This window comes from Rhineura floridana, chromosome 5 (genome assembly GCF_030035675.1).
Source record: "Rhineura floridana isolate rRhiFlo1 chromosome 5, rRhiFlo1.hap2, whole genome shotgun sequence".
NCBI lineage: Eukaryota > Metazoa > Chordata > Lepidosauria > Squamata > Rhineuridae > Rhineura > Rhineura floridana.
The window spans coordinates 95,956,162-95,981,245 of record NC_084484.1 but is presented as its reverse complement, the minus strand read 5'-3'; the positions used below and the strand labels follow the sequence as shown (position 1 = coordinate 95,981,245).

General features: G+C 40.9%; 1 protein-coding gene across 1 annotated transcript in view; it reads left to right on the top strand.

The window, feature by feature from the left end:
- The first annotated feature begins 383 nt into the window (after window positions 1-383).
- Window positions 384-25,084, top strand: part of UMODL1 (uromodulin like 1) — a 67,946-nt gene continuing 43,245 nt past the window's right edge. The window contains exons 1-5 of the mRNA XM_061629707.1: window positions 384-556; window positions 16,402-16,644; window positions 21,484-21,645; window positions 22,520-22,635; window positions 23,407-23,599. Coding sequence (XP_061485691.1) covers window positions 460-556; window positions 16,402-16,644; window positions 21,484-21,645; window positions 22,520-22,635; window positions 23,407-23,599 — 811 coding nt within the window. The 5' untranslated portion in view covers window positions 384-459. The remainder of the gene's footprint in view (window positions 557-16,401; window positions 16,645-21,483; window positions 21,646-22,519; window positions 22,636-23,406; window positions 23,600-25,084) is intronic.

Genomic DNA, 25,084 nt, shown 5'->3' with positions numbered 1-25,084 from the left:
TCTTTCCTTCTGCCTTGCACTGCTGCTATTCTCCCCTCTCTGTCCAGTCCAGTCTAGCTTACTTCCCAGCTTGCATTGCTTCTCTCACAGGGGGTTGCAGTTACCCTCTATCCTGCTCTCCCTCCCCAATGCTATACTTATTTGCTTGTTTTTAAGTCCAGCTGACTTCAGCGGAACTTGGTTACAAGTAAGTGTGCTTTAATCAGGACGTTATTCTGTAAATGACTACATCAGGTTGCTGAGGACCAGGATTAGTAATTGAGATGCAGGCATTCCATGGGGAAAGCATTAATGAACCTACACAGGCAAGATAGTGGCTGGATTCTCTCTTTCTTCTGAGGCTAGTTAATTTACCTGCATACAAAGGAGAAAAAACAGGGACAATTCTGCTTTATTTCCTAAAATCTGGATGTAATAACAATAGCTATTCTGTTCCCTGGGAACAAAGATATTACAAAAATGATTAGAAACTTCAGTTCATCCACAAGGATCCTTTTTGTGTTGGTCTTCATCCTGTGTACCGCTGCAGGGCAGAAAACGGGCAACACCTTTACAGGTAAGTAGTAAAACACTTTACTGGAAGTATTATTAGCTTAGTTTCACATAGAATTTTAATTTGTGTGTGACATTGAACAATATTTTTCAAAAATATGCTGGTACCTCAGGGACCATTTATTTTCAGAACAACTCTTTTCATTCATCCTACCCCATTGGCAATTATGGATCTGACATTCTCAACAGTTCTTGCTATCTTTTGGATATAGGATCCTGGGTGACAACTGGAGTAGCTTTGTCACAAAGCTCCTTAAAAGAGATGTGAACAAAGCTCAATTACCTGCTATGCTATGAAAGCTATAGAGAAGGGCATCCATTTGTATTGGAGTAACTATTCCAGTGTAATTACCTAAGAATTTGTCATTGTGGAGATTTTTCAGTTCTGTTTCTTGAGAATGGAATCAACGGATTCCAAAGCAATTGTGGTGAGTGTGCGTGTGTTAGTTTAGTAAGCATGACAAGCTAAATCAGTTGTGGAGAGGATTTCAAGAAGAAATGTGGGTGTGAAGGATATTTTATATGCATATGTGTGGGTTGTCCTTTCTGTTTCAAACAGATGATTTATGGGACAGAACCATATAAAGGCCCAGAATATCATCATCATCATGGTTTATTTGTATGCTGCCTTTCTCTAGAAATCTGTGCTCATATGGTCCTCATGGGGCCACCATGCTATTTAACCCAGGCATAGACAAAGAGTGAGATCTAACAGATTGTCATCATTGTATTCAGATATATATTTAAGCATTGGTTTATTTCTTATTGACCTTTAAGTTCTAGACCGGGCTATTATTTCTGAAAAATCAGAAATATTTGCAATTTAAAAATGTTCTTAAAAGGTGAAAGTTTTTGTGGATAGTTATATTACTAACAAATTCAAATCAGTTTCATTACAAACAGTGGTAACCACTATGAAGCCTACAAGATTGTGACCTGTGGAGGGTGTGTAATAAATATAATGGGTTCAGAATGTCAAAAGTTTGAGAAACAAAGGCCAAAGCACACATTACCTTAATTCTCTCTCCCCCACCCCACCCTACCCTTGTTTGCTTCTGGGCTGGGCTGTTGAAGAACATGCACCCACAGCTGCTATTTTCTGTGGGAGGGGTGATTTATCTCATTTTTCCTAATTTGTCCTGACATAAAAAGCTAAGAGAACTTTGAAGTGTCAGCTAGCATGCATAACTTTCTTCCCAGGCTTTCTGCAGTAGGTTTCTAAATATTTAATTTTGTAGATATATGTTCATAAAAGAATGACAAGGAAAGGACAAAAAAAGATGGGATGCGGATGGGGGGGAAGAAGGGGGGGGAAATGAGTTGGCATCAGCTCGAAGGCAGTAGTCTTAGGTCTTGTTTCACATGGTACACTTCCACTTGTGGTTACTATACCGTGTGTTATCTAACCAGATAGGTATACCATCATATGAAATTTACCTTGCTTGCTGCGTTCACACAATGTTAGCATTATTTTACAGAATATTTTTACCAAGAACAAGATTGCAAGATTGTAAGACAATTGATTCACATAACCTTTGTCACAATCACCTATGGATGTAGTATATTTCTGTTAGAAATATATTTGTTACAGACCTGCAGCGTTTCTGCTGTTGCTAGTTGACAAAATAGCATGTTTATTTTCAGAAATATGTTTGATTGCACAAGTGAAAATGGCACTGCCAAAGTGGTGATTACAAACCTAGCAATCACCTTCTTACCGTCATACTGGCAATTTCAGCTTGTAGCTGGTCAAAAAAACCCATCCAAGAAAACACATTTTAATTAGTTTAATAGCAGCCTAATCCTTATGATTGGGAGCTAAGGAGTAGAGAATGCTAATTTGTAAACATTTTCTGAATTGTGCTTAGCAACTCCACACAGGGAACAGCAGTCCTCTGAGAACCGAGCTCTATGCTGTAGCTTGACTCTCATAGGAATCCTCAAACGAAATTTAAGGGTGGGCTTCATTGCTGTGCCCTAGCTAGTGTTAGGTAGGGATGGAAAGATCTGTCAGTTTCGCTTCTTTCAGTTTCTCATTTTTCCAGTCTTAAAATTCAGTTTTCCACATTTCTGTAGCAATTTACAATTTTTTTAAAAAAAATCCTCATCAAAATTCTCCATCATTTTAGTGCGATTTTCTCCCAATAGACACATTTTTGTAGGCAGTTTTGACTAATTACATTTTTGCAAGCCATTTCTCATCATATTATGCATTTTTGCATGTTACTTTCACTCATATATTCATTTTTATGCCACTTTCCTGTAACATACGCATTTTTGTAAACATTGGTTGGTGATGCACATTGTAAAATCTGGAAAGTGCAAATTTGACAGATTCCACATGAAATGCGAACTGAATTGAATTTCTCACCCTTCCCTAGTGTTAGATTTTATTATTATTATTATTATTATTATTAATTAGATTTATATCCCACCCTTCCTCCCAGAAGGAGCCCAGGGCGGCACACAAAAGCACTAAAAACATTAAAACATCATAAAAACAAACTTTAAAACGCATTAAAATAAAACATCTTCAAAAATGTTACTTAAAAAAAGGTTTCAAAAAATCTTCTAAGATTAAAAACTTTTTTTTAAAAGAAGGTTTAAGAACATATTAAAAAGCAATTCCAACACAGATGCAGACTGGGACAGGTTTCAACTTAAAAGGCTTGTTAAAAGAGGAATGTCTTCAATAGCTGCCGAAAAGATAACAGAGATGGAACTTGTCTAATATTTAAGGGGAGGGAATTCCTGGAGTTGATGTCAACAGACCCCTGACAATGCTAATAGGATTTCTTAAGGTACCATTAAGACTTGGTTCTTCAGTAATTCCCTTGCTATTATTAGGGTTAGGATCCAAAGGTATGAGGAGTTAAGAAGGGAGGTAACACTCGGCATCACAGAAAATTTATTCATTTAATTATACCTTTAAAATAGCAGTTAATAATAAGCAAGTACATCTCATTTACCTTGAAAGGCTCTGTAGAACAAAAGAAGTTTTATCCTGGTACCCAAAATAATGTTTTGATGCCTGGAAGGAGTTCCACAATTGGAGTGGCACCACAAAAAAGGTCTTGTCTCTGGCTACCTATCTCACCCCTGAAAATGTGAGCACCTGGAGCGGGGCCCCAGGTGATGGACAGGTTCATACAGGAGAAAGTGGTTCTTTAGGTACTTTGGTCTCAGACTACTCAGAACTTTAAAAACCAGCATTTTAAATTGCCAGGAAACAAAGTGGGAGCCAAGTATTTCTAATGGCAAAGTACTAATGAAATAAGCACAGCCCATCTTCTGAACCAGATGAAGTTTCCAAACACTTTTCATAAGCAGCTCCACAGAAAATGCATTGCAGTAATTAAACCTGGAAATTCCCATGGCGTGGATAACGGTGGCAAAAATCATCCATTGCAGAATGTGGCTGGTGCACTAAAGTTGTAAAAGCAATCCTGATGCTATTTTCAGTTTCCTTTAAAAAGACTGGGTCTAAATTTTGATGATGATGACATTGATGATGATGATGCTAATGCATGCAAATTCAAGGAAAGACAGTATAAGAAAATCTGAGATTCATAACAAGGACTGGTGTGTGGAATTAGTCATGATAGTTGTGCTGGGTCAGAGCTGAGGTGGCAGAAAGCATAAGTGCCCCATGGTTCTTGACAATCCCCCAAAAGAATACAAAAGTCCTTTCCAAAAGACTACCCCATGCATTCAGCAAATGCATATGGGGGCGGGAGGGGAAGAGGAAATGTGCCTGCCATGCCCCTTACAGGGCACATAGGGCCCTATTATGCTTCATGCAAAGGACATGATTGGCAGGTGTGTCAGTATTTGGGGGCATGGTTGGCAGGCATGATCTCAATCCCCCTCACAAATTCATGAGTGTAGGATGGAGGCATATGAACTCCTCTGTGAAAGGGGGCCAATGTGCATACAGAGGTACATGCATGGAGCTTGCTCAGATGACCATAAACCCTGGCCAGCTGGGTTACTTGGAGTATTCCTCTGTATGTACATCTGTATGTATGCAGGGCCCTGTCACATTATTGTCCAATCAGTAGATGTATAGGTGGTGTTGGACAAAGGTAGCAGGCATGATCCCTCTTCTTTTTCTTGTGTTCAGTGAAGGAAGCCTTTTGAAAAGACTAAAAGAATAATCAAATGGCAGCTAATCAGGGAGCCTCCTGGTGGCTTTCATAACCTGTGACCAATTATAGGAGTTATCAGTTCTGGTCAATCAAAACAGAGGCTTATGATGTGAGGCCCTGAGAAATAGATATTTGGCCTGCAAAGTACTAAACTTTAATCCATGATGGACAGTTGTTTTTTTTTATCACAGAGGCAGACAAAACTCTAGCCTCACACCTGGATAGATTGATGAGGGGGTTCCATAATAGGTTTTCACTTGCTATATATACATAGTAATTATCTCCAATATTAGTCAGATTAAATAATATATGCTTAATATTCATTACATGAAAGAATAGCTCTCCTCAGGTGTATTGCTCCGGCCGTGGGCTTGCTGAAGTTTTAAGTTCAATATCAAGGAGTCAATGAGACAGCTTCAAAAGTTTACTTATAGGGAGACTTTATTGAGTAATTTAACAAGCACACAGGCATACCCAATAAATGGAACAGGCTGCGAGGTCCCTGAATGGACACTTGCAGTCTGAGTGCTGAACTGGGCCATGACAGGCATGCCTACCCAGTGGAACAGGCCCAAGGTCTCTCGCAGAGAGGCATTAAGGTCTGAACGCTGAGCTAACAGCACAGGCACCTTTTATAGAGAAAATCCTGGCAAGGTAGTGGTGACAGAATGCATTGTTAGCTGCTATCTTACATCAAATCAGTGCATCTTGACAGGGTACATGATTGATTATGCTACATCAACCTAAGCATCAAAGCCATTCTATGATTAATGAAGTCTATGCTACTATCTTACCATCTTTGAAGTGTCCCAGTCCCTTGATCTGGGGTGTCAAGGCACTTGATGGATCATCCTATTTACGTGTGAGAACACTGTGCTGGCGTGAACAGGACATGTTGACCTGTCTTTGCCACCCTTTCTTGGCACATGCACCCCTGTTCCCTGACACGTGCAGCTTATTAAAGCTTATCTAGACCCACTTGGCCATCTTGACCTCTCCATGCTCCTCTCTACTGGCATGTGTGCTGCTGTTCCTTAGCATGTGCAGCTCATTAGAGCTTATCTACCAGCTTCAAGGCTACTCCTTGAGGGTACATCAAACGGTCCTTTCCCAGCCCATGAGAAGGCACAGCTTGGCATGGGTTCACCACTCATTTGACCGTTCCTTGAACTCAATCTCTAGCAAGCTAACTCCTTGCAGGTGCTCAAAGTGAGGAAAACAACATCATAAGCTTTCATTTGCAATCTTAAAGGCAAGTCTACATAATAATAGCCATACATATGCAAAAGCAATGATTACATGAGTCCCATGGAATACATCAGGTCAAAGGTGTGCCCACATTGCTCCTAGGACCAGTCTTGAAAATCCCCCCCCCAAAATGGTGGTGTTCTGCTTCCACAAGGCAGTGAATTGTCTTTGCAGCTAGAGTGTTTCAAAGGGGAACAGCCCGCCATGTAGCATTGCTGCAACTTCCATTTAAATGGGCCTTTCACAGGTGAAGACAAGGTAACAGATAGTGGATGGAAATAAAGGAGTCTTTGTACTTAAATATACACTGTACTCATCTTTCTATATTATGCTGGCTGGCTGCTAAAGAAAACAATGCATGATTTATTTTATTTTAAAAAATATTTAGAACTGCCAAGTCATAAAAAATATCATGGTAGTGCATAATAAAATTATTACAACGTCATAAAATTATAAAATCATAACATTCAGAACAAATGACCAACAATTAATCAAATTAATTGTCTAAAAATGCTTGGTAAAGCCAAAAATGTTTTCAGCATGCAGTGAAATATCAGGATTGTAGGTTCCTGTCCAATTTCAGTAGGAACAGCGTTCCAAATTACTGGTGCCACTACGCTAAAAGGCTTGTTTTGCAGCTTTGAAACAGTCTCCATCTTCTTCAGTCAAGCCCTGACTAAACTGTAGGGGGCAACAGGTTGTTTTTTTTTTAAAACTGGGTTAATACCATAACCCAATTATGGAATCGACCAGCCAGCAGATCCAACTCCCATCAACCTCAGCCAGCATGACCAATGATCAGGGCTGATGGGAGTTTATTCAATAATATCTGGTGGACCATAGGTTGCCCATCCCTACAATATGGTGTTACTTTCCTCAGTTATCCTTTCTGGACTAAGTCCTGGGACCAGGAGTGTAGCAATGGGGGGGGGAATGTGGACCTTGCCCCCAAATTATAATTATGCCCCCCCAATGAAATTTTCCTTCAGTCCCCAGAGCCTGGCTGGGAGTCCAGAGTCTGTGAGTTCAACTCCCCGTTCATGTCTCCTGGGTGTCAAGAAGATCACCGCCACAGTGAGTGGCTCAAGGATTACATGCCTTGCCACCTGTGCAGCCGTGGGCAAGCTGCATAGTCCCAAGGAGCCCAGTTGCCTGGCAGTTGCAGACAAGGAACGGGCTGGCTTGTGCAGCTGTGGCAAGCTGAGCCAGCCCTAGCCAGCTGTGGAGGACTAGCCTCAGAGGGAGGCAATGGTAAACCCCCTCTGAATACAGCTTACCATGAAAACCCTATTCACAGAGTAGCCATAAATCAGGATTAGGGTTGCCAGGTCAGAAGCATCCCAAACCCTGAGATTTTGGGGGTGGGCCCAAGTGACATCATGGGGCAGGTCCAAGTGATGTCACAGGGTGGGTCCAAGTGACATCATGGGGTGGGTCCAAATGACATCAAGGGAAGTCATTAAGCATGATACATTAAGCATCAACCACAGTTGCTTGGTGCATACAATTCATACAAAAACATTTATCTAATGGGAAATTAAGACAGAAATCTTAGCTAAAAGATGGAGCCTGGGTAGGGAACATTTAATCTAGCCAATTAGCTTCTGGCAAAAAGGGTGCAAGTGCCCTCAGGCCATCCCTGGCCAGTCACCAGAAGGCCATTGTAGGTAGAAAGGAGCCTAGTGTTGTGGAGATGTTAGATGGGGACACTCAGGAATAAAGATGGATGCCCCCAAAGAGCTGCAATTCTAAACACACTTATTAAGGGACTAAGCCCCATAGAACTCAATAGGACTTACTTCTCAGTAGATATGGTTTAGATTGTGTTGTTGGTAAAGCTTGACAAAGGATTCTCTGCAAAGATATCCATATCCAAGTAGAGTTGGCAACCCCCTGCCTGGAATGCCTTGCCCCTACCTTTTAACATCCAAATTTCTTTACAGATTTGACCCTTCACTTCAGAAAGAGGTCTGAGTAATGAGTAAGAATATTCTCTACCCTTTGCTGTCTCCCCTGTGGGCTGCTATAAACTCACTTTATCAGCCAACCCAATTCTGGTGAATATAACTGACAGAGAGAAAGCACACATGGTTTGGTCTACCTTCATAGGCAGTAGCTTAAGAACAACAACAATTGCAGCCACGCTGCCCAGTATGTGAATTCTCTTTACCACTATTGGACAAGAAACAAACAACAAGGTGAATCATCAGTGGGTTTAAGAAGGTTGAGTGGAGCGCATGGAACACTGTTGTTGCTTCTATGGATGAAAGGGAGTGAGGATAAAGGTAAATGAAATACAAACAGAAAAAGAAGAACAAAAGACAGTGATGATTTCTTAAATGCAATACCATACCAACCACAACAAGATTCCTACGGGTAAGACAGAAAACTAAGCATCTCACAACTAGTCAGGATTCCTAACCAAAAACCAAAAATATGATAAATGAAGAAATATTTGTATAAGCATGACTATCAAATATATTTATTATTTACACATCCTGTAAAGATATTTATAGTGCAATCCTATGTTTATTTATTCAGAAGCAAGTCCCAGTGGGGCTTACTCAAACACGGACAGAACTGCAACCTCAAGTGATAAGCAACTTCATTCACACAACCCAAAATTCAGAATCATGCCACTTTAAGCTGTTTTGCAACTGTTTATACTTGTTTTTATGGTTATAGGATTTTAAAGGGATTTATTTCTTATTGTGAGCTGCCTTGGTTACCAGACTGCAACCCTACCTCACAGGGTTGTTGGAAAGATTCTCATATACACACACACATTGGAGATGTAAAAATACATACACCCCATATAATAGTTTATTGACAAAACCAGTTGATCATTGCAAAACATTAAAAAAAAATCAGTATTAGTTTCCAACGTAATAAAAACAGTGATACGTAAGTAAGCCCTGCCTAACTGCCTTAAAAATAGGATTGGAGGGGGAGAGAAAGATATACAACATAAACACAATTCTTTCCTATGTTCACTCAAAAGTCCCATCAATTTACAGCACAATCCTAACCGTGTCTACTCAAAAGGAAGTCCTATTGAATTCAATGGGGTTTACTCTGGGTATGTTTACTCTGGAAAATCAAATACTAGATTATTTATTTATTTATTGCATTTATATACTGCCCCATAGCCAAAGCTCTCTGGGTGGTTTACAACAATTAAAAACATTAAAAACAAGTAAACAAATTTAAACCATTAAAACCCATAAAAACAGATAAGCAAGTTAAAAACACATGTTATTCAAATGCTGTTAAAATGCCTGGGAGAAGAGAAAAGAGGGTTAAAGTTTCAAGTTTGCAAAACACTGCCCTTTTCAAAATTTAAACCTGTCTGAGTCGCCATAAGTCAGAATCGACTTGAAAGCAGATGATTCAATTTGACTCTACATTTTTGGCTTTATCATTCCTTGTCAATCACAACCCTGATTTCTTATTGGCTAAAAACCTGAAAGGGCAGGGATTAGAGCAGAATGTAGAGCAACCAAGAAGTTGTGGGGTGGCGGCAGCTGATGTTTTGGTTTTTATCTCTGGAACCAGTCCACCTAGAAACTTTTAATGAATTTTTAATGAAAGCTGAAAGTCCGGAGCTTAAGGTGAGTCAACCAGAATGCTGGAGGGGACCCCCAAAAACCAAAACGAAGGTCTGGCAACGCTAGTTGGGATCAACTTGAAGGCAGTCCATTGCCTTTTTTTTCCTTCAAAAGTTCAGTTGAGCTTTTAGAAATACAGTTTAGGCATCCAAAGAGAGGGCAGGGCAAAGTTACCAAGGGAATGCAAACACAGTAAATATAAAAGTTAAAATGTGTGAGTGAAGTGAACACAAGTCTTGATGGATTGGGGAGGGAATTGGCAAACCTAAGGGTTTGCAATTAAAGGAAGAAAAGACGGATGGACAGTATTGTTATGCACTGCAGAACATCCCCTCCCCTGTAATGTTCAACCAGCCTCTGGAGGTGGAGAGTGTTATTAGTGCATCTGGTGGGTGTGCCTAGGCTTTTGCCCCTATACTGTGTAGCTGCCTAGCCTAGTTCAGAGCCAGGGCTGTGGAGTCGGTACGCCAAACCTTCGACTCCAACTCTATTTTTCTACTGTCCAACTCCAACTCCAACTCCTCTATTTTTCTACTGTCCGACTCCGACTCCACCCAAATTCTTCTTGTCAATCAAAATTTATTTGGAAGTCAGAGTCGGTACATTTCTACTGACTCTGACTCCACCTAAAATTGCTCCCGACTCCGACTCCATGACTCCAACTCCGACTCCACAGCCCTGTTCAGAGCAGGACCTGAGAAGAAGCAGAGAGGCGAGTGAGCTTGCTATCTGAGGCCCAGGAAGCCTAATGTCATACCGTACCACCTTAGCCCAGGCAATGGAGAGTTGGAATATTGTGTGTGCATGTGTCTTGGGGGCATTTCTTCCTTAGTTTGTTAAAAAAAAGTTGAAAAATAATAATGCACCTTATTTAACTTTTCTTATGCAAACTTAAGTACTACCAAAGTAGGGTGTTTGAGATTTGCTGGCAGACCCATCAGAAGCAGTATTACTGGCTGGCCCAGGGTCTTTCTGTAGAACAGAGATTGTGTGCTTATACAATTGATTCTAGCACCTGTAGCTCAGAGAGATATACAGTTCCTATGCGACATGCTGTCAAGCATTTCCTTATGAAAAGTGATGTTATAGGTATTCATTTAATTTTTAAAGTGAAACTTCTCTTAATTACTTTCCTGGCATGGCAAAGGAGACCAGGATAGTTAGTTCTGGCAAGCAGCTGCCTCAAGAGAACTGAACTCACAGTTCATGAGCTTACTAAAACATTGTACCTGTACAAGGAAGCCTCTCCATGCACACACAGTTTGCATGCTGCAGGACTCACCTTTGGTGTATCTACATCTGTGTGTGAAAATTCATTCTCAACTTTGACACGTGTTGACATCATACAGGTGTTCAGTTGTTTGTCAGAGGAAAAAGAACTTCATAGAATCAGAACAGTAGAGTTGAAAGGGGCCTATAAGGCCATCGCGTCCAACCTCCTGCTCAGTACAGAAATTCAAATTAAAGCATACCTGACAGATGGCTGTCCAGCTGCCTCTTGAATGCCTCCAGTGTTGGAGAGCCCACTGCCTCCCTAAGTAATTGGATCCATTGTCATACTGCTCTGACAGTTAGGAAGCTTTACCTGATGTTCAGCAGAAATCTGGCTTCCTGCAACTTGAGCCCATTATTCCATGTCCTGCACTCTGGGATGATTGAGAAGAGATCCCTGCTCTCCTGTGTGTGACAACCTTTCAAGTACTTGAAGAGTGCTATCGTATCTCCCCTCAGTCCTCTCTTCTCAAGGCAAAACATGCCCACTTCTTTCAGTCTCCCCTCATAAGGCTTTGTTTCTTGTCCCGATCATTCTCATTGCCCTCCTCTGAACCTGTTCCAGTTTCTCTGCATCCTTTTTTAAGTGTGGTCTCCAGAACTGGATGCAGTACTCAAGATGAGGCCTAACCAGTGCTAAATAGAGGGGAACTAGTACTTCACGCTATTTGGAGACCATACTTCTGTTAAAGCAGCCTAAAATAGCATTTGCCATTTTTGCAGCCATATCATGCTGTTTGCTCATATTCAGTTTATGATAACAACAATCCCAAGATCCTTCTTGGATGTAGTATTGCTGAGCCAAGAATCCCCCATCTTATAACTGTGCCTTTGGTTTCTTTTTCCTTTGTGCAGAGCTTTGTATTTATCCGTGGTAAATTTCATTCTGTTGTTTTCAGCCCAATGCTCTAGCCCAGTGGTTCCCAACCTTTATGAGCATGGGACCCCCTTTATAAGCTGAAAAAATTTCATGACCCCCTCCCCCCAGGGAGGCAGGCTGGCTGCCAGGAAGGAACGGGGAAAGCAGCCTTTCTGTGCAGCCTTGCTTCTTTTTGCTTCCCAAAAGGCCCTCTCCTCTCATTCTAAGTAAGGGCACTGTCAGTAGCGGCAGTGCAAGGAGACGGGAATCAGTGATAGTAATCCCCTCTTCTTCCTGATAGCTCCACCCTCAGCCTCCTTTGGCATCTGTCATGTATTTCACAGGCAGATGCCTGCCCTTGGTGTGCTTGAAAGACGCTCTGGCGCATCAGTAAAAGTCTTTCCCCCTCGTTTGGAGCAAGGGGGAGGTGTCATCTGCAGCGCCAGTGGAAAGCAGACAGTGTCGAGGGAGTGAAGACTTCTTTAGAAAGTAATAATAAATAATTCATTTCTTTACTGTTCACGGCCCCCTCTGGATTACTTCACGGGCCCCTGGGGGTCCTGGCCCCCAGGTTGGGAACCACTGCTCTAGCCTATCAAGATCATTTTCAATGTTGTTTCTGCCCTCCAGAGTATTAGCTATCCCTCCCAATTTTATATCATTTACAAATATGATAAGCATTCCCTGCACCTCCTTATCCAAGTCATTAATAAAAATGTTTATTATTTATTTATTTATTATACTTGTATACCGCCCCATAGCTGAAGCTCTCTGGGCGGTTTACAATAACTAAAAACAAATACAATTTAAAATACATCTTTTAAAAACAATTTATGAACTGCCAGATGAAAACCTGAGCTCCAGAAACCCCAAGTATCTCCCAGATAAATAGCAAGGGGTGATTGTAAACGCATACGTCAGTTCCTGTCTCTCTCCAGTCCCACGTGAGACTGCCTCCCGGCCACACTTTGCAGTCCTTATACGTGGTGGAACAGCCTTTGACCATCATCCGGCCCCACGAGAGGGAAGCAATTTCAGGGGAAGACATTATCAGATGGGCTTTAAATGCCTCCTTTCAAAACAGCTGAATCCAACTGCTCAAACAGCCCACTGCTCTGTTTTGCTTCCCTTAAATCTAGAGCTTCAGTCTGTCTGAGATGCAGATTGTTACACAGCCGTGCAGTTCTTTAACTTGTTCACGTTTTCCAATAGATCCTTGGCAAGGAGACTACTGTCCTAACACCTGACAACTTGCCTTTTACCTGCCCTTCCCTCCTAGCCTGGCAGGACACGCCCCCTCAAGCCCATCATTGGACACAGGCACTGTACAGACACAGCCCACGCCCACTAGCAAACAACACTTCCTCACACCGCCTCCCCCCTTCGGCCACGTTGAAGAGCACTGGGCCCAGGATTGAGCCCTGCAGTACCCTGCTCGTTACTGCCCCCCACTTTGAGAAGAAACCATTGATAAGCACTCTTTGAGTATGATTCTGTAGCCAACTGTGGTTCCACCTGATAGTTGTTCCATCCAGCCCACATTTAGCTAGCTTGCTAATCAGAATATTATGGGGCACTTTGTCAAAAGCTTTGTTGAAGTCAAGATATATTATGTCTATAGCATTCCCACAGTGTACCAGGAAGGTTACCCGATCAAAACATGATAAGATTAGTCTGGTGAGATTTGTTCTTGATAAATCCATGTTGGCTTTTAGTAATCACTGCATTCATAGAAGCATAAAATCATAGAGTTAGAAGGGGCCTATAAGTCCATCAAGTCCAACCCCCTGCTCAATGCAGGAATCTAATTTAAAGCACACCCAACAGTTGGCTGTCCAGCTACCTCTTGAATGTCTCCAGTGTTGGAGAGCCCACCACCTCCCTAGGTAATTGGTTCTGTTGTCATACCACTGGCTTCCTGCAACTTGAGCCTGTTATTTCGTGTCCTGCACTCTGGGATGATCGAGAAGAGATCCTGGCCCTTCTCTGTGTGGCAACCTTTGTGCTAGCATATCTCCTCTCAGTCTTCTCTTATTTTAGTCTCTCCCCACAGGGCTTTGTTTCCAGTCCCCTGATCCTCCTTATTGCACTCCTCTGAACACGTTCCAGTTTTGTTTTCAAGGTGCTTACAAACTGACTGCTTTATAATTCGCTCAAGAATTTTCCCAGGGATTGATGTCAGGCTGACTGGTCTGAAGTTCCCAGGTTCCTCCTTTTTGTCCTTTTTGAAGATAGGGGCAGCATTAGTCCTCCCCCAGTCATCTGGCAGTTCACCCATTCTCCATGACAGTGGTTCTGAGAGTTCTTCTGGCAGTGCCTTCAATATTCTAGGATACAGTTCATCAGGCTCTGCAGATTTGAATTCATTCAAAGTGATTAGGTATTCCTTGACCATTTGTCTATCAATCTCAAGCTGCAATCCTGCCTCTTCAACTTCATATTTCCTGGGAGGGTCATAAACCCTCTTTGGGGAGAAGATTGAGCACTTCTGCCTTTTCTTTGTCAACTGTTATCATTTTGCCATCCCCATTAGTAGCTCTACCACCAACTCTTTTCTCTGTCGTTTCCTATAGATGTACCTGAAGAAAGCTTTTTTGTTGCTTTTAGCATCTCTTGCTAACCTCAGCTCATTCTCAGCTTTAGCCTTCCTGATGCCATCCCTGCAATTCTGTGCTACCTGTTTGTACTCTTCCTTTGTGGCATGGCCTTCTTTCTACTTCCTGTATGTGCCCTGTTTTGTTTTCAGGTCATCTCTAAGCTTTCTGTGAAGCCACATTGGCTTTTTCTGTTGTCTTCAAGTAGCAAACTTAGTAATTTTGGCTTTTGAAAGTAACATATTTGAAGGAATGTCAAATGAACAGTTCCTCTGCAAGTTTGCATAGAAATCGCAGCACATTAGACTTTATTAACAGTTCAGATCATTATGGTAGGATGACTTGCACAATATACATTTACTTCCTAGTCACGTTATTTAGTTTACATAACTATTTTGCATGTAGAAAATGTTGTATTTTAATTTGCTTTGCTTTTTGTAACTTCACAAATCATAGTTCCTAATTCAAATGCATAAAGGTAACGGTAAAGGTGTCTCCGCACTTATAGTGCGAGCCGTTTCCGACTCTTAGGGTGATATCTTACGACGTTTACTAGGCAGACCATATATATGGGGTGGGATTGCCAGTTCCTTCCCTGGCCTTTCTTTACCCTCCCAGCATATGCCGGGTACTCATTTTACTGACCACTGATGGATGAAAGGCTGAGTGGACCTTGACCCCTTTTACTGGAGATTCGACTTCCTCCTTCCGTTGGAATCGAACTCTGGCCGTGAGCAGAGCTTAGGCTGCGTTACCGCCACTTACCACTCTACGCCACGGAGGATCTTAATTCAAATGCATAAATTGGGGTTTATTTTTGTCATTACCTAAGAAAACATTCCCCTCCCAGAACCTTTTGTAGTGACCGATGCACCAACCCTTCTGCCCCCCCCATTTTTGTCTCTGCCCGTCCAATGAAAATTGTCTTTCTACGCTCCTAGCTGGGACACCTTAAATTCCCACAGGTTTTGATCACTACTCTTGAAGCTAGGACAGTGATTATGGCAAGACACCTAATGAAAATTCCACTCAGACCCAAAACTGAGTGGTCTGGACAGGCATCACATACTATCTAAAATATACTTGCATGTATAATTATGAAATGTGAAACAGTAGCAATAACATGCATAGCAGCAATCACCAGTGAATTTATTTGATTTTCCCCCTCACCCCAAATTCACTAGTTGATTCAAATGCTTTAATTCAAATTGTGATCCTGGCTTTGAAGTTGTAGGATATTTGCAAAAGCATAACTGTGTGTGTGTATTGTTAAATGCACATTTTCAGTCCAATCCTATAATGCCTACTCAGATGTAAACCCCATTGAATTCAATGGGACTTATTTCCACATAAGTGCATATAGTACTTTTTAATTGTACTGTTTTACCATTTTGGTGTTTGCTGCCTTTGGGAGGAAGGGTGGAATAGAAAAGTGGTAGTAGTAGTAAAATAGGATTTGAGTAATGGTGTAGGGTTGTTTATTGGTCTTGAATTTTGCTCCCAAGTCTCCAGACTAATGTACATGCAGTTCCAAGGAAGTCCCATTCAGCTATATGCTGGCAAAATCCTGCTTAGCATCAGACATAGAATGCCTCTTCTTTCTGGGAGCGAAAGCTAAAAGAAAATCTACTGACTTGAAAAATAGGAAACAGAACTACAAAAACCACTTTAAAAATGTTAGGTCACTTGCATCTTTACATTAATTTTTGATACTTTCTTCTTGCATTTGTTGTTCATTGGCCTAGCCAATTGTCTTCTGAACCTCCAGATCATTCCCAAAATATTTTTAAAATGTTATTAGACGTCATAAATAATGGATTGGATTTAGTAATGCTTTGAGGGTTTTTTGCATATATTATTTTGTTATTGTATGTGATGACATTGTGAGCCACCCTGAGTATACCATTGTAGGGTAGGAGGATGGGATAGAAATCTTTTGAATAAATAAATACACAAACTGAAACCCAGTGGGTCTACTTTAAGCACTATGGAAGTCTAGGTCTGATTTTTTTTTTTAAGCATTCCCTGGTCACCTGCAGTTGTTCCAAATACGTTGGTGAGTGAGTATGTAAAAGAATCACCTTCGGTGTCATCTATGTAATACATTTCTTTCTTTCTAGAGAAAGGTCTTTCCTTGCTTGGGTACCATTTATGCAATTATACTGTTGACAAAAATGTGAACAAAATGGTTGCCTATAAAAAATCATATGAAAAGCAAGCACTATGTGGAGGATGGATTCCATGGAGGGCTTGCACCAAAACCTATTACAAAGAAGATTATCATCCTGTCATGGTCCCAGAGGTTTTGAATCTGACAGATTGCTGTGAAGGATATGAGCAAGTTGGCCTCTACTGTTCCTTACGTAAGTATTAAATTAATAATAAACATTAGATGAATAACTGCAAAACTATAATGGTAGAGTACTTGTAGGTATAGCTTTGAGTCAATTTGTATACAACCTATGTATGTAAGCTTTCAATGCAATGGGACATGATGGAAGTGAGCTTTTAGTTTGCACATCCTCACTCCCATACACATGTAACCTGTAACAACAACTGTGACTTATGCACATAGTCACATACAATGTGTGTATGCCACATTACCGGTTTTATGTGTTTTGTGGGGAGGCTGTGGGGCCCCAAGTCTTACTCTTGCATGGATAACCATGACATAGACAATCTACATGCTTACGCCATGTATGAGCTAGTCTTAATAAAACCTATGGGTTATATCTAGTTCAAGGGGGAAGAGTTCAAAGGTCAAATTTTTAAGTTGTCACTACTCATTAAAAACTCAAATGTTTATTCCTAGAGCATCTGGCAGCTATTCTGCTGAAGTTCAATGGATCTACATAGCTAGCATATCCTTTATATCCAAAAGTCTGTTTTGGATTGTGAAGCCTCAGTAAAGTTAACCTGGTTTCAGATCAGGCTGTGATCATTTTGCTGTTACTTGCCTGTCATTGTTAAAGAAAACTTTAATGATCATATCCAAAGGATGTGTTGCCTTCTGCATACAACTTATATGAACTGCATACCACACGCTCACTTATGTTATCGTTTAGTTCATATTAACTTGAAGGTGTTTTTGTAAAATATTTTTCATTAATGGTTTTTATTCAATTTTAAACAGTTCCCCCGCCCATAAAAAACAGTTTTCCACAAAACCACACTCACATACAGCAACATAAAACAAATAATAGTCTTAAGCATCGGGGGGAAGGGGGTTGTGACAAAAAGATGGAGGAAAGAGGGGGTTTCAGTCTACAGGTCCAACATGCTGCCATGGGCTTCTTTGGGAAGGGCCATAGCTCAGTGATAGATCACATGGTTTGCATGCAGAAGGTCCCAGGTTCCATCCCCAGCATCTCCTGGTAGGGCTGGGAGGGATTCCCTGCCTGAAACGCTGGAGAGCCAATGCCAGTCAGTATGGACAGTACTGAGCTAGATGGACTAATGGTCTGACTCAGTATAAGGCACCTTCCTATGTTCCTATGCTTTTTAAGATGATCCTGTGTTCCAGTACCACTGATTAATAAAATCAGGAACAAAATTTCCATTCTTCCAAATAGAGAAGTGCTGTCGTTCAATGCATCCTGCCTTCAAAATCATCTGTGAAGAAAAAGAAACAGAACAATATTTTTCATTACATGAAATATTAGCTACCCCTGCCATAGAGTCTGTGAAGTCAAAAGCAATGAAGATAATCATTCCCAAGGCCTGCCTCCAAAGTAGGGATGGGTTGACTCTCAGCTCAATTTGAAATGGGCTTGGTTATTCCAAGTTAACTTGTGAAGTGTTCTGGAAAAAAAGCATTATTTTGTAAAGTTTATAATCTTGTTGCAGGCACTCTTGTGGTGCTGCATGCATGCGCATTATTATTTTGCCCTCTAGGAATTGAAGTTTCCAGCACTTGTGATGGTGGACAGCTGCTTCAAAATTCAACTGCTTTCCCTCAATAATGCACCTGGCAACAAGAGAATGTTGTAGACCACAAAACATTGTTTTGTTTGCAAGAAACAAAAAAAGAAGATAAATGGTAGCTTGGTCAGGTGGTCCACAGTTCGCAGCCATTGACTCGAGAGATTAAGGGCTTGATATTAAAAATAAATTTTTGGCAGTATTCAGCTAAATAATTGTGTGAACAGAATGACATCCACTTGTGCAGTGGGACTTTCCTCCTCTCTCTTCGTCCTGCACCATCCCCAAATCTGCTCCAGAGGGTTGGGGGAAAACCACAGAATGGATTTGGGGGGGGTGCAGAGGGAGGAGAGGGAGAGAATGTTCCGCAAAGAGAAATCCTTGCGCTGACAGAATGTTTGCCTTAAGCGCTCTGTTGAATGCAACCCTTTGTTCTGTGAATGTGCCTACAAACATACGTCTTTACAGTTCATCTCATTTCATAGCAATCGAAGAGAGCTTCAGTCAGAAAAAAAATGTTGAATGTATGCAACAAGAACTGCTGCATAGGCACTTGTAAAGCAGCTGGCTTTGGACTTGTGTGGTCTGCTGAATGCTGACTGCACATGTGCAAAATCTTTCTTAGCTGAAAAAGAACTTTTGAGGGAAATGCTGGTTGATTCCTAATACAGTATAGTTGAGCATTGCAAACTTGACAAAACCGTATTCTGAATCAGGCAATTATGAACTTCAGTGAACTTCTACTCTAACAGTGGGCAGTTACCTAGACAGAAGTTGCCCCAGGGTCCTGGCAGAGCAGAAGTTCTTCCTGTAATTAGCTCAAAGAAGCTTTCTGAGTTCTTACATTCTTACCCATTACGGCTATCCCATTTAGCTTCAGCAGCACAAAAGTGCATCATTTGTCTCCTTCAGATCATTCTCTAGACCTCAGAGCCTTAGTCACAGCTTCTTTGAGTGGTAATGTACTGTCTAGACATAGTCTTAAATAAATGATGAAAAGAGGAAGTTCATAACTAGTGAAATGAATTAAACAGCGTGTCACTGAACTATTGTTAATGTTTCCCTTGATGTTGATTAAGCTAGCTTTCTCTGGATCCTAAGTGATTGGAGCTCAGAGATCTGCAGGGCTCTTCAGTGTGAATTTTCCCTTGATAACCTTTTCTCCAATCCCACTTGAAGCTATAATTTACTTTTGTTTGGGTTGCAAACCAAAGGCCAATTCACATGCTTCTGTATGCCCCCCCCCCAGCACATACCATTATGTCTGAAGAGGGAACATGTGCTTTGCTTAAAGTGTAAGCTTGCAGGCACAGCTTTGCTAAAAGATAACATCTGTGGACAATGATCTGTGGACAATGTCTCACCTTGGGCATCTGATAAATAAATACTGTGCTAGTACTATGAATTCTACTAAATTAATTCACACATGGAGAGAGTATATACTCTGGGAAATTGTAATTGGCTGTGGTTTTCTGGTGTGTAGACATCGTTCTTCCTTTGAAACATTTTAGGTGATTATTGGGAGATAACAGTGGACATGCAACAAAGACATCAGCTTAAAACAAAGTACCAGCATCTGGTGACTCTCTCTCTCTCTCTTTGGGTGGCTGATATAGGAATATAAATAAGATATTTATGAATATTCACCCTGTTTCTGTTAGTCAATAACAGTTTTTACTAATATAGATGGTTTTACAAGCCATTTCTTGTCATATAATGCATTTTTGCATGCTATTTTCACTGATACATTCATTTTTATGCACACTTTCCCCTAATGTATGCATTTTTGTAAATATTGTTTGGGTGGCGAACTGCATCGCAAAATTAAAATAAGTGCAAATTTTGAAGGATGGCTGTTACAGTTCTTTTTGGAAAGTGTGAATTTGATAGATTCGGCTTGAAATGCAAACTGAATTGAAATTCTCCCCCATGTAGTAGTAATAGAATATGTATTCCTCCATAACACCTCCATAACAAAATAATTTTTAAAAACAATTACAGTTAAAAACAGTAATGAAGTAATGAAATTTGAAGAATTGGCACTGGAAGACATGCATGGTGGTAAAGGGTAGAAGAATGTACATGAGTATGTACAAATGCACACACATTCATCCTCACATATATACCGATGTGCTACACACATACATGGAAACAGACATTGTTGTGTTAATGGACAGGCCTAGAGAGGGATTCCCTTTCTCACAAATGCATACACACATGGTTGGAAGAAGTGATGGGATAATGGTAGGGAACCCTCCCTTGCCCCTTGCCCTTTCATCACACATGGACACACACATCCCCCTACCTCTCTTCTCTCCCTTTCCTAATTCTAGCTTCTATTGCCCACCTCCCCTTTCCTTTTACTTTTCTAGTGGCTAGGTTGGTGGTGATAGGGAGGGGAGCAAAGGCTGCCTGGCAGGCATTCCAAATTGCTGACAACTGCCTCTGAGGCAAAAATCTACCAAATATTCTAAGCCACGGATGATTACACAGTCGTTTGACATCTCCTCCCCACCTATTTTTCTATAAGAGCAGGAGGTGACAACTATGAAAAGAGGTTTTCATCTGCCTTGCCCAACCCTCCAGTTTCTGAATCTATATAAAAACTGATGAAGTTTGGAACAGGACATGAATGCTTTCAAATTCCATTTGATCCTTGCTTATTTTCACAGCAGCAGTAATTTATTGTCCTAGGCCAGATGTACAATCATGTTTATTGAGCTTGGACAGTTGCTGTTTTCTCACATACACACCATACATTTAAAGCACATGCTTCGCCCAAAAATCCTTGGAATGGTAGTTTGCTAAGGGTCTTGGGAATTGTAGCTCTGTGAGGGGTAAAGTTCCAAGGAGTGTTTTGGGGGGGGGGTGTGCTTTAAATGTGTGTTGTGGGTTCCAAAGAAGAAAATAGCATCCAATATTATGTTATGTTATGCTCATGATACTATGTATTGAATAGCTTTAATGAAAACAAACACTGGCTGGGATCCAAAGTGCTTAGTGATTGTTTCCATGCCCCCAAGTGTGTGCTTGCCCCTTTAAGTGTGTGCCTCTTGATCAGTAGCGTCCCCCCCCCAAGTCTTCATAAAAATATACTTTTGAACCTCAGAGGGCTTTCAAAGGCATCCTAGGGTATGGCATGGTGGGGGAAGTAATGTGTGCCTGTGTGTGTGTGATTAAAAATCCTCCTGAGCATAATCAAGCTCTTGGATATACTTAAAGTAGCTTTTTTGATCCTTGCCAGTGGATGCAAATTTGCTGTTAAATGTTTTGTTCTGTAGCCTTAAACAGATCCAGTGAATTTGCCTCAAGACCTGGTGCCTGTCCAGCAAAGGATGTGGAAATGTTAAATATTTCATGCACATTTGATATGGATTGTCCAGAACGTAAAAAATGTTGTGACACATCTAAAGGGGCTGGCTGTTCAGATCCTGTACTAGAAGGTATAATACTGACTAATGTTTGCCTCCTTCCAGCAGGTCTATAATCAGAAAAGTTGTGATTGGGGTTACACACAGGGTAGAGGGTAGTATTAGAGAATCAAGGAGAATCAGTCCTAAGATATAGGGAGATTAATATGCTTCATTTTAATTGTATACATTGTTAGTGATTATCAGTCATCCCAAAGCCTTTGCACCCATTGGCCAGAATGCTGGAAGGGGAAAGTAGGTGTACTTCTCATTAAGCAGTTGGGCAGATTATCACCTCCCTTACACTTCCACAAGTAAATTTCAAGAAAGGACCTGAAATACTCAAGTAACTATAGCCTTTTCCTCCAGCAAAATCAGCCCTTTATCTACTGAAAGCTGCAATTTTGTGTAAACACTTACTTGGGCCTTACTTTTGAGTAGACATGCACAGGATTGTTTTGTATAAAGCAGGGGTGAGGGGAAATAGTTCATGCTTGTAATTGTTGTTGGTAGAAACACACATTCTGATTATTAATTTATTTCAACAGTAAAATAAATTAGCACAGTGGGGAGGAGAGCCTGGCTAGGAGTCCAGAGTCTGTGAGTTCAAATCCCCACTCGTATCTCCTGGGTGTCAAGGACCAGCTAATGATCACCCCCACAGTGAGTGGCTCAGGTGTTACATGCCTTGCCACCTGTGCAGCTGTGGGCAAGCTGCATAGTCCCGAGACCAGTTGCCCCCCAAACTTAAAACTCATAAGGGCAATAGATTTTGATCTATAATTTATTTTGTTGAGTAGATTAAATATGGCAGCTGTAAATGAAAAATGCACTGTGATCATTGGATATCTTTCTATTAATACAGTGTTCAGGCTCCAAATAAATTGTTTCCCATCTTCAATTTCAGATCAAACAGTGACAAAATATTGGTACGATGTGGCAATCCTGGTGAAAATGGATTTCACTGAGTTAAACAGAGTGGATCCAAAACTTCTGAATCATTCACGCCTTTTGCACTCTATGGTATGAATAAATACAATAGTTTTCATTCTGCTGCATACCTCTGCTGATGCTGTTGTAATGGTGCACCAGAGCCTAAATAGTTTCTATGACTGCCACCTCCTGGATGAGGCACTAATCACCAGAAAATGTGCATGTACACTTCCTCTTTTACACACATCACATACTTTCTGTGACACACTAAAAAATATATGCTCCTACAAATACTGGCACATGTATGCATTCTTCTTTCATTCCTGTAAGTACTCTTTCTCGTGAACATCCACCTGAAGAGGTACCTAACACTTTCCCTTAAATATACAGGCTTGCAAAATACAGACATTCTCTCTCTCTCTCTCTCAACACACACACACCACACACATACTCATCAAACACTTGGTGTGCAAAATGCAGCATTATAATGTGGTACATTATAAATCTGGTTACTAAGATTCCAGAGTTTCAATATAAGGTTCATGTGTTTGAAGCATGTGTAAGAGATGCAGGGACATGCTAGCTAGACCACCCTTTGCTGTCAGTACCCTTGCCAGTCATGCTAACACTGGCCACATGTTGGTTGAGCAGGCAATGTGGCTCTAGGCACACACTGATGGACATGCATAGAGTGTCCCCTTGCAAGGAAAGATGTGGGGTCAAAGTCACGACCTTTATTGAATAATTTTGATTGAGTACTTTTACTGTTTTTGTTTTCTCTGTTTAAGATTAAAATATTAATCTCAAAGCTTCAGTTATATACAATGATGTAATATGTAAAAGAGTTCCTTTCTTTTACAGATTACTGGAGCATTATGGCCCTTGAACGCCTCAGTGTACCATATCCAGACTACAAAGGCAGAACCTTATACAGAGACATTAACTTCTCGGGTCCTGATTGGACTGCAACAGCTGGTTCCGTTGATGAATGTTTCTTCATTGCTGAAGGACATTGTGATGCGAGTGTATGAAGTTATCAACATAGTGGTTCAAGGTTGTTACATTTAAAATATATCTGCCTTTTTGCATAGCTTCATAAAAGTGTTATTTAAACTTTGAACTTAACTTACAAATTAGGGAGGGGGGAAGAGGAGGGCAGGAAGGGGAGGGGGAGGGGAGGAGATTAGGTGGGTGGGCACTGGGCAGAATGGAAGCCCTTTTCCTTTCTAAAAGGAAAACATTGTGAACGGTATCATTGTTTTTCAGTGTTTCCCCCACCTTTTTATGCTACAGCAGGCACATGTGGTCTCCCACCCAAATTTAAACCAAAGCTGTCCCTGGCCACATCCACACCAGACCTTTATTTCACTTTGGATAGTCATGGCTTCCCCCAAAGAATCTTGGGAATTGTAGTTAGTGAAGGGTGCTGAAAGTTGCTAGGAGACTCTCTGTTCCCTTCCCAGAGCTTCAATCAGAGTGGCTGACTGTTAAACCAGTCTGGCCACTGGAGCTCTCTCAGGGGAATAGGAGTCTCCTCTCAGCACCCATCACAAACTACACTTCCCAGGATTCTTTGGGGGAGCCATGACTGTCTAAAGCAAAATAGAGATCTGGCGTGGGTGTGGCCCCCTGATTAGGCAAGCCCAGCAGCTGTGAGTCTGGCATTTAGAACAGTGACTGTTGGTTTTTACTGAGCATGCCTGGGCTTATCATTAACTTTAATGTTAAATTTCTTAAATTAATTAAAAATCAGCTAGGCATTTTTTTCCCACTGTTAAACTGCAGAAGATGAAGGTCAGAGTATGGGGCAAGGTCAGTAATAGGATTACAGGTACTCTGTGAACATAGCTGATTTTTAATTAATTTCAACAGATTATGAGAACTCTGACAGAAAAATGTCCAAAAGGGGTCCGGTTTCTCTCTCTCTTTTTACACGTTGAACTCTCGATTCTCTCTGACTGTTTTGTGTATTGCCATGAAAATTGACATGGTTGTTAAGCAAGCGTTTCTGAGTTCAGAACTATAAGTTTTGTAAGTTTGTGTTTTGAAATGAGCTTATGGGATGCATCAGAATGGCATGGGGGGCATTTTCAATTTAACATTGCGGAATGTGAAAAATCCACGCTGGCTATGGTATACAGCCACTTATAATTTTATAAACATGAGAAACTGGGATCCCTGGTGTGAAGAGGAATTTTCTAACCCACTTAAGATCTCTTAGTTCTTACAAGAAAAGGAAATTGTGTGGATCCCATATACAATTTGTAATGTATGCCAAACACGTGCTCATCTTTCACAGTGTGAGTCATTATTAAAGAACCCCTTTTTGTTTGGTGTACATAATAAACTTGGGATTCTGATCATGAATTTGTATTGATGGCTATAAATTCAAAGTTAGCTCAGATTTGCATTGTGATTTTGGGATCTGGCTTAGCAGGTTTGTTATCTATGGAAAAAAATTGTCTAAATCTAATTTCAACGAAAGGAAGTGAATGTTCTTCTGTAGAATTCAGTGTCAGCTGCAAACAAGAAAACCTAA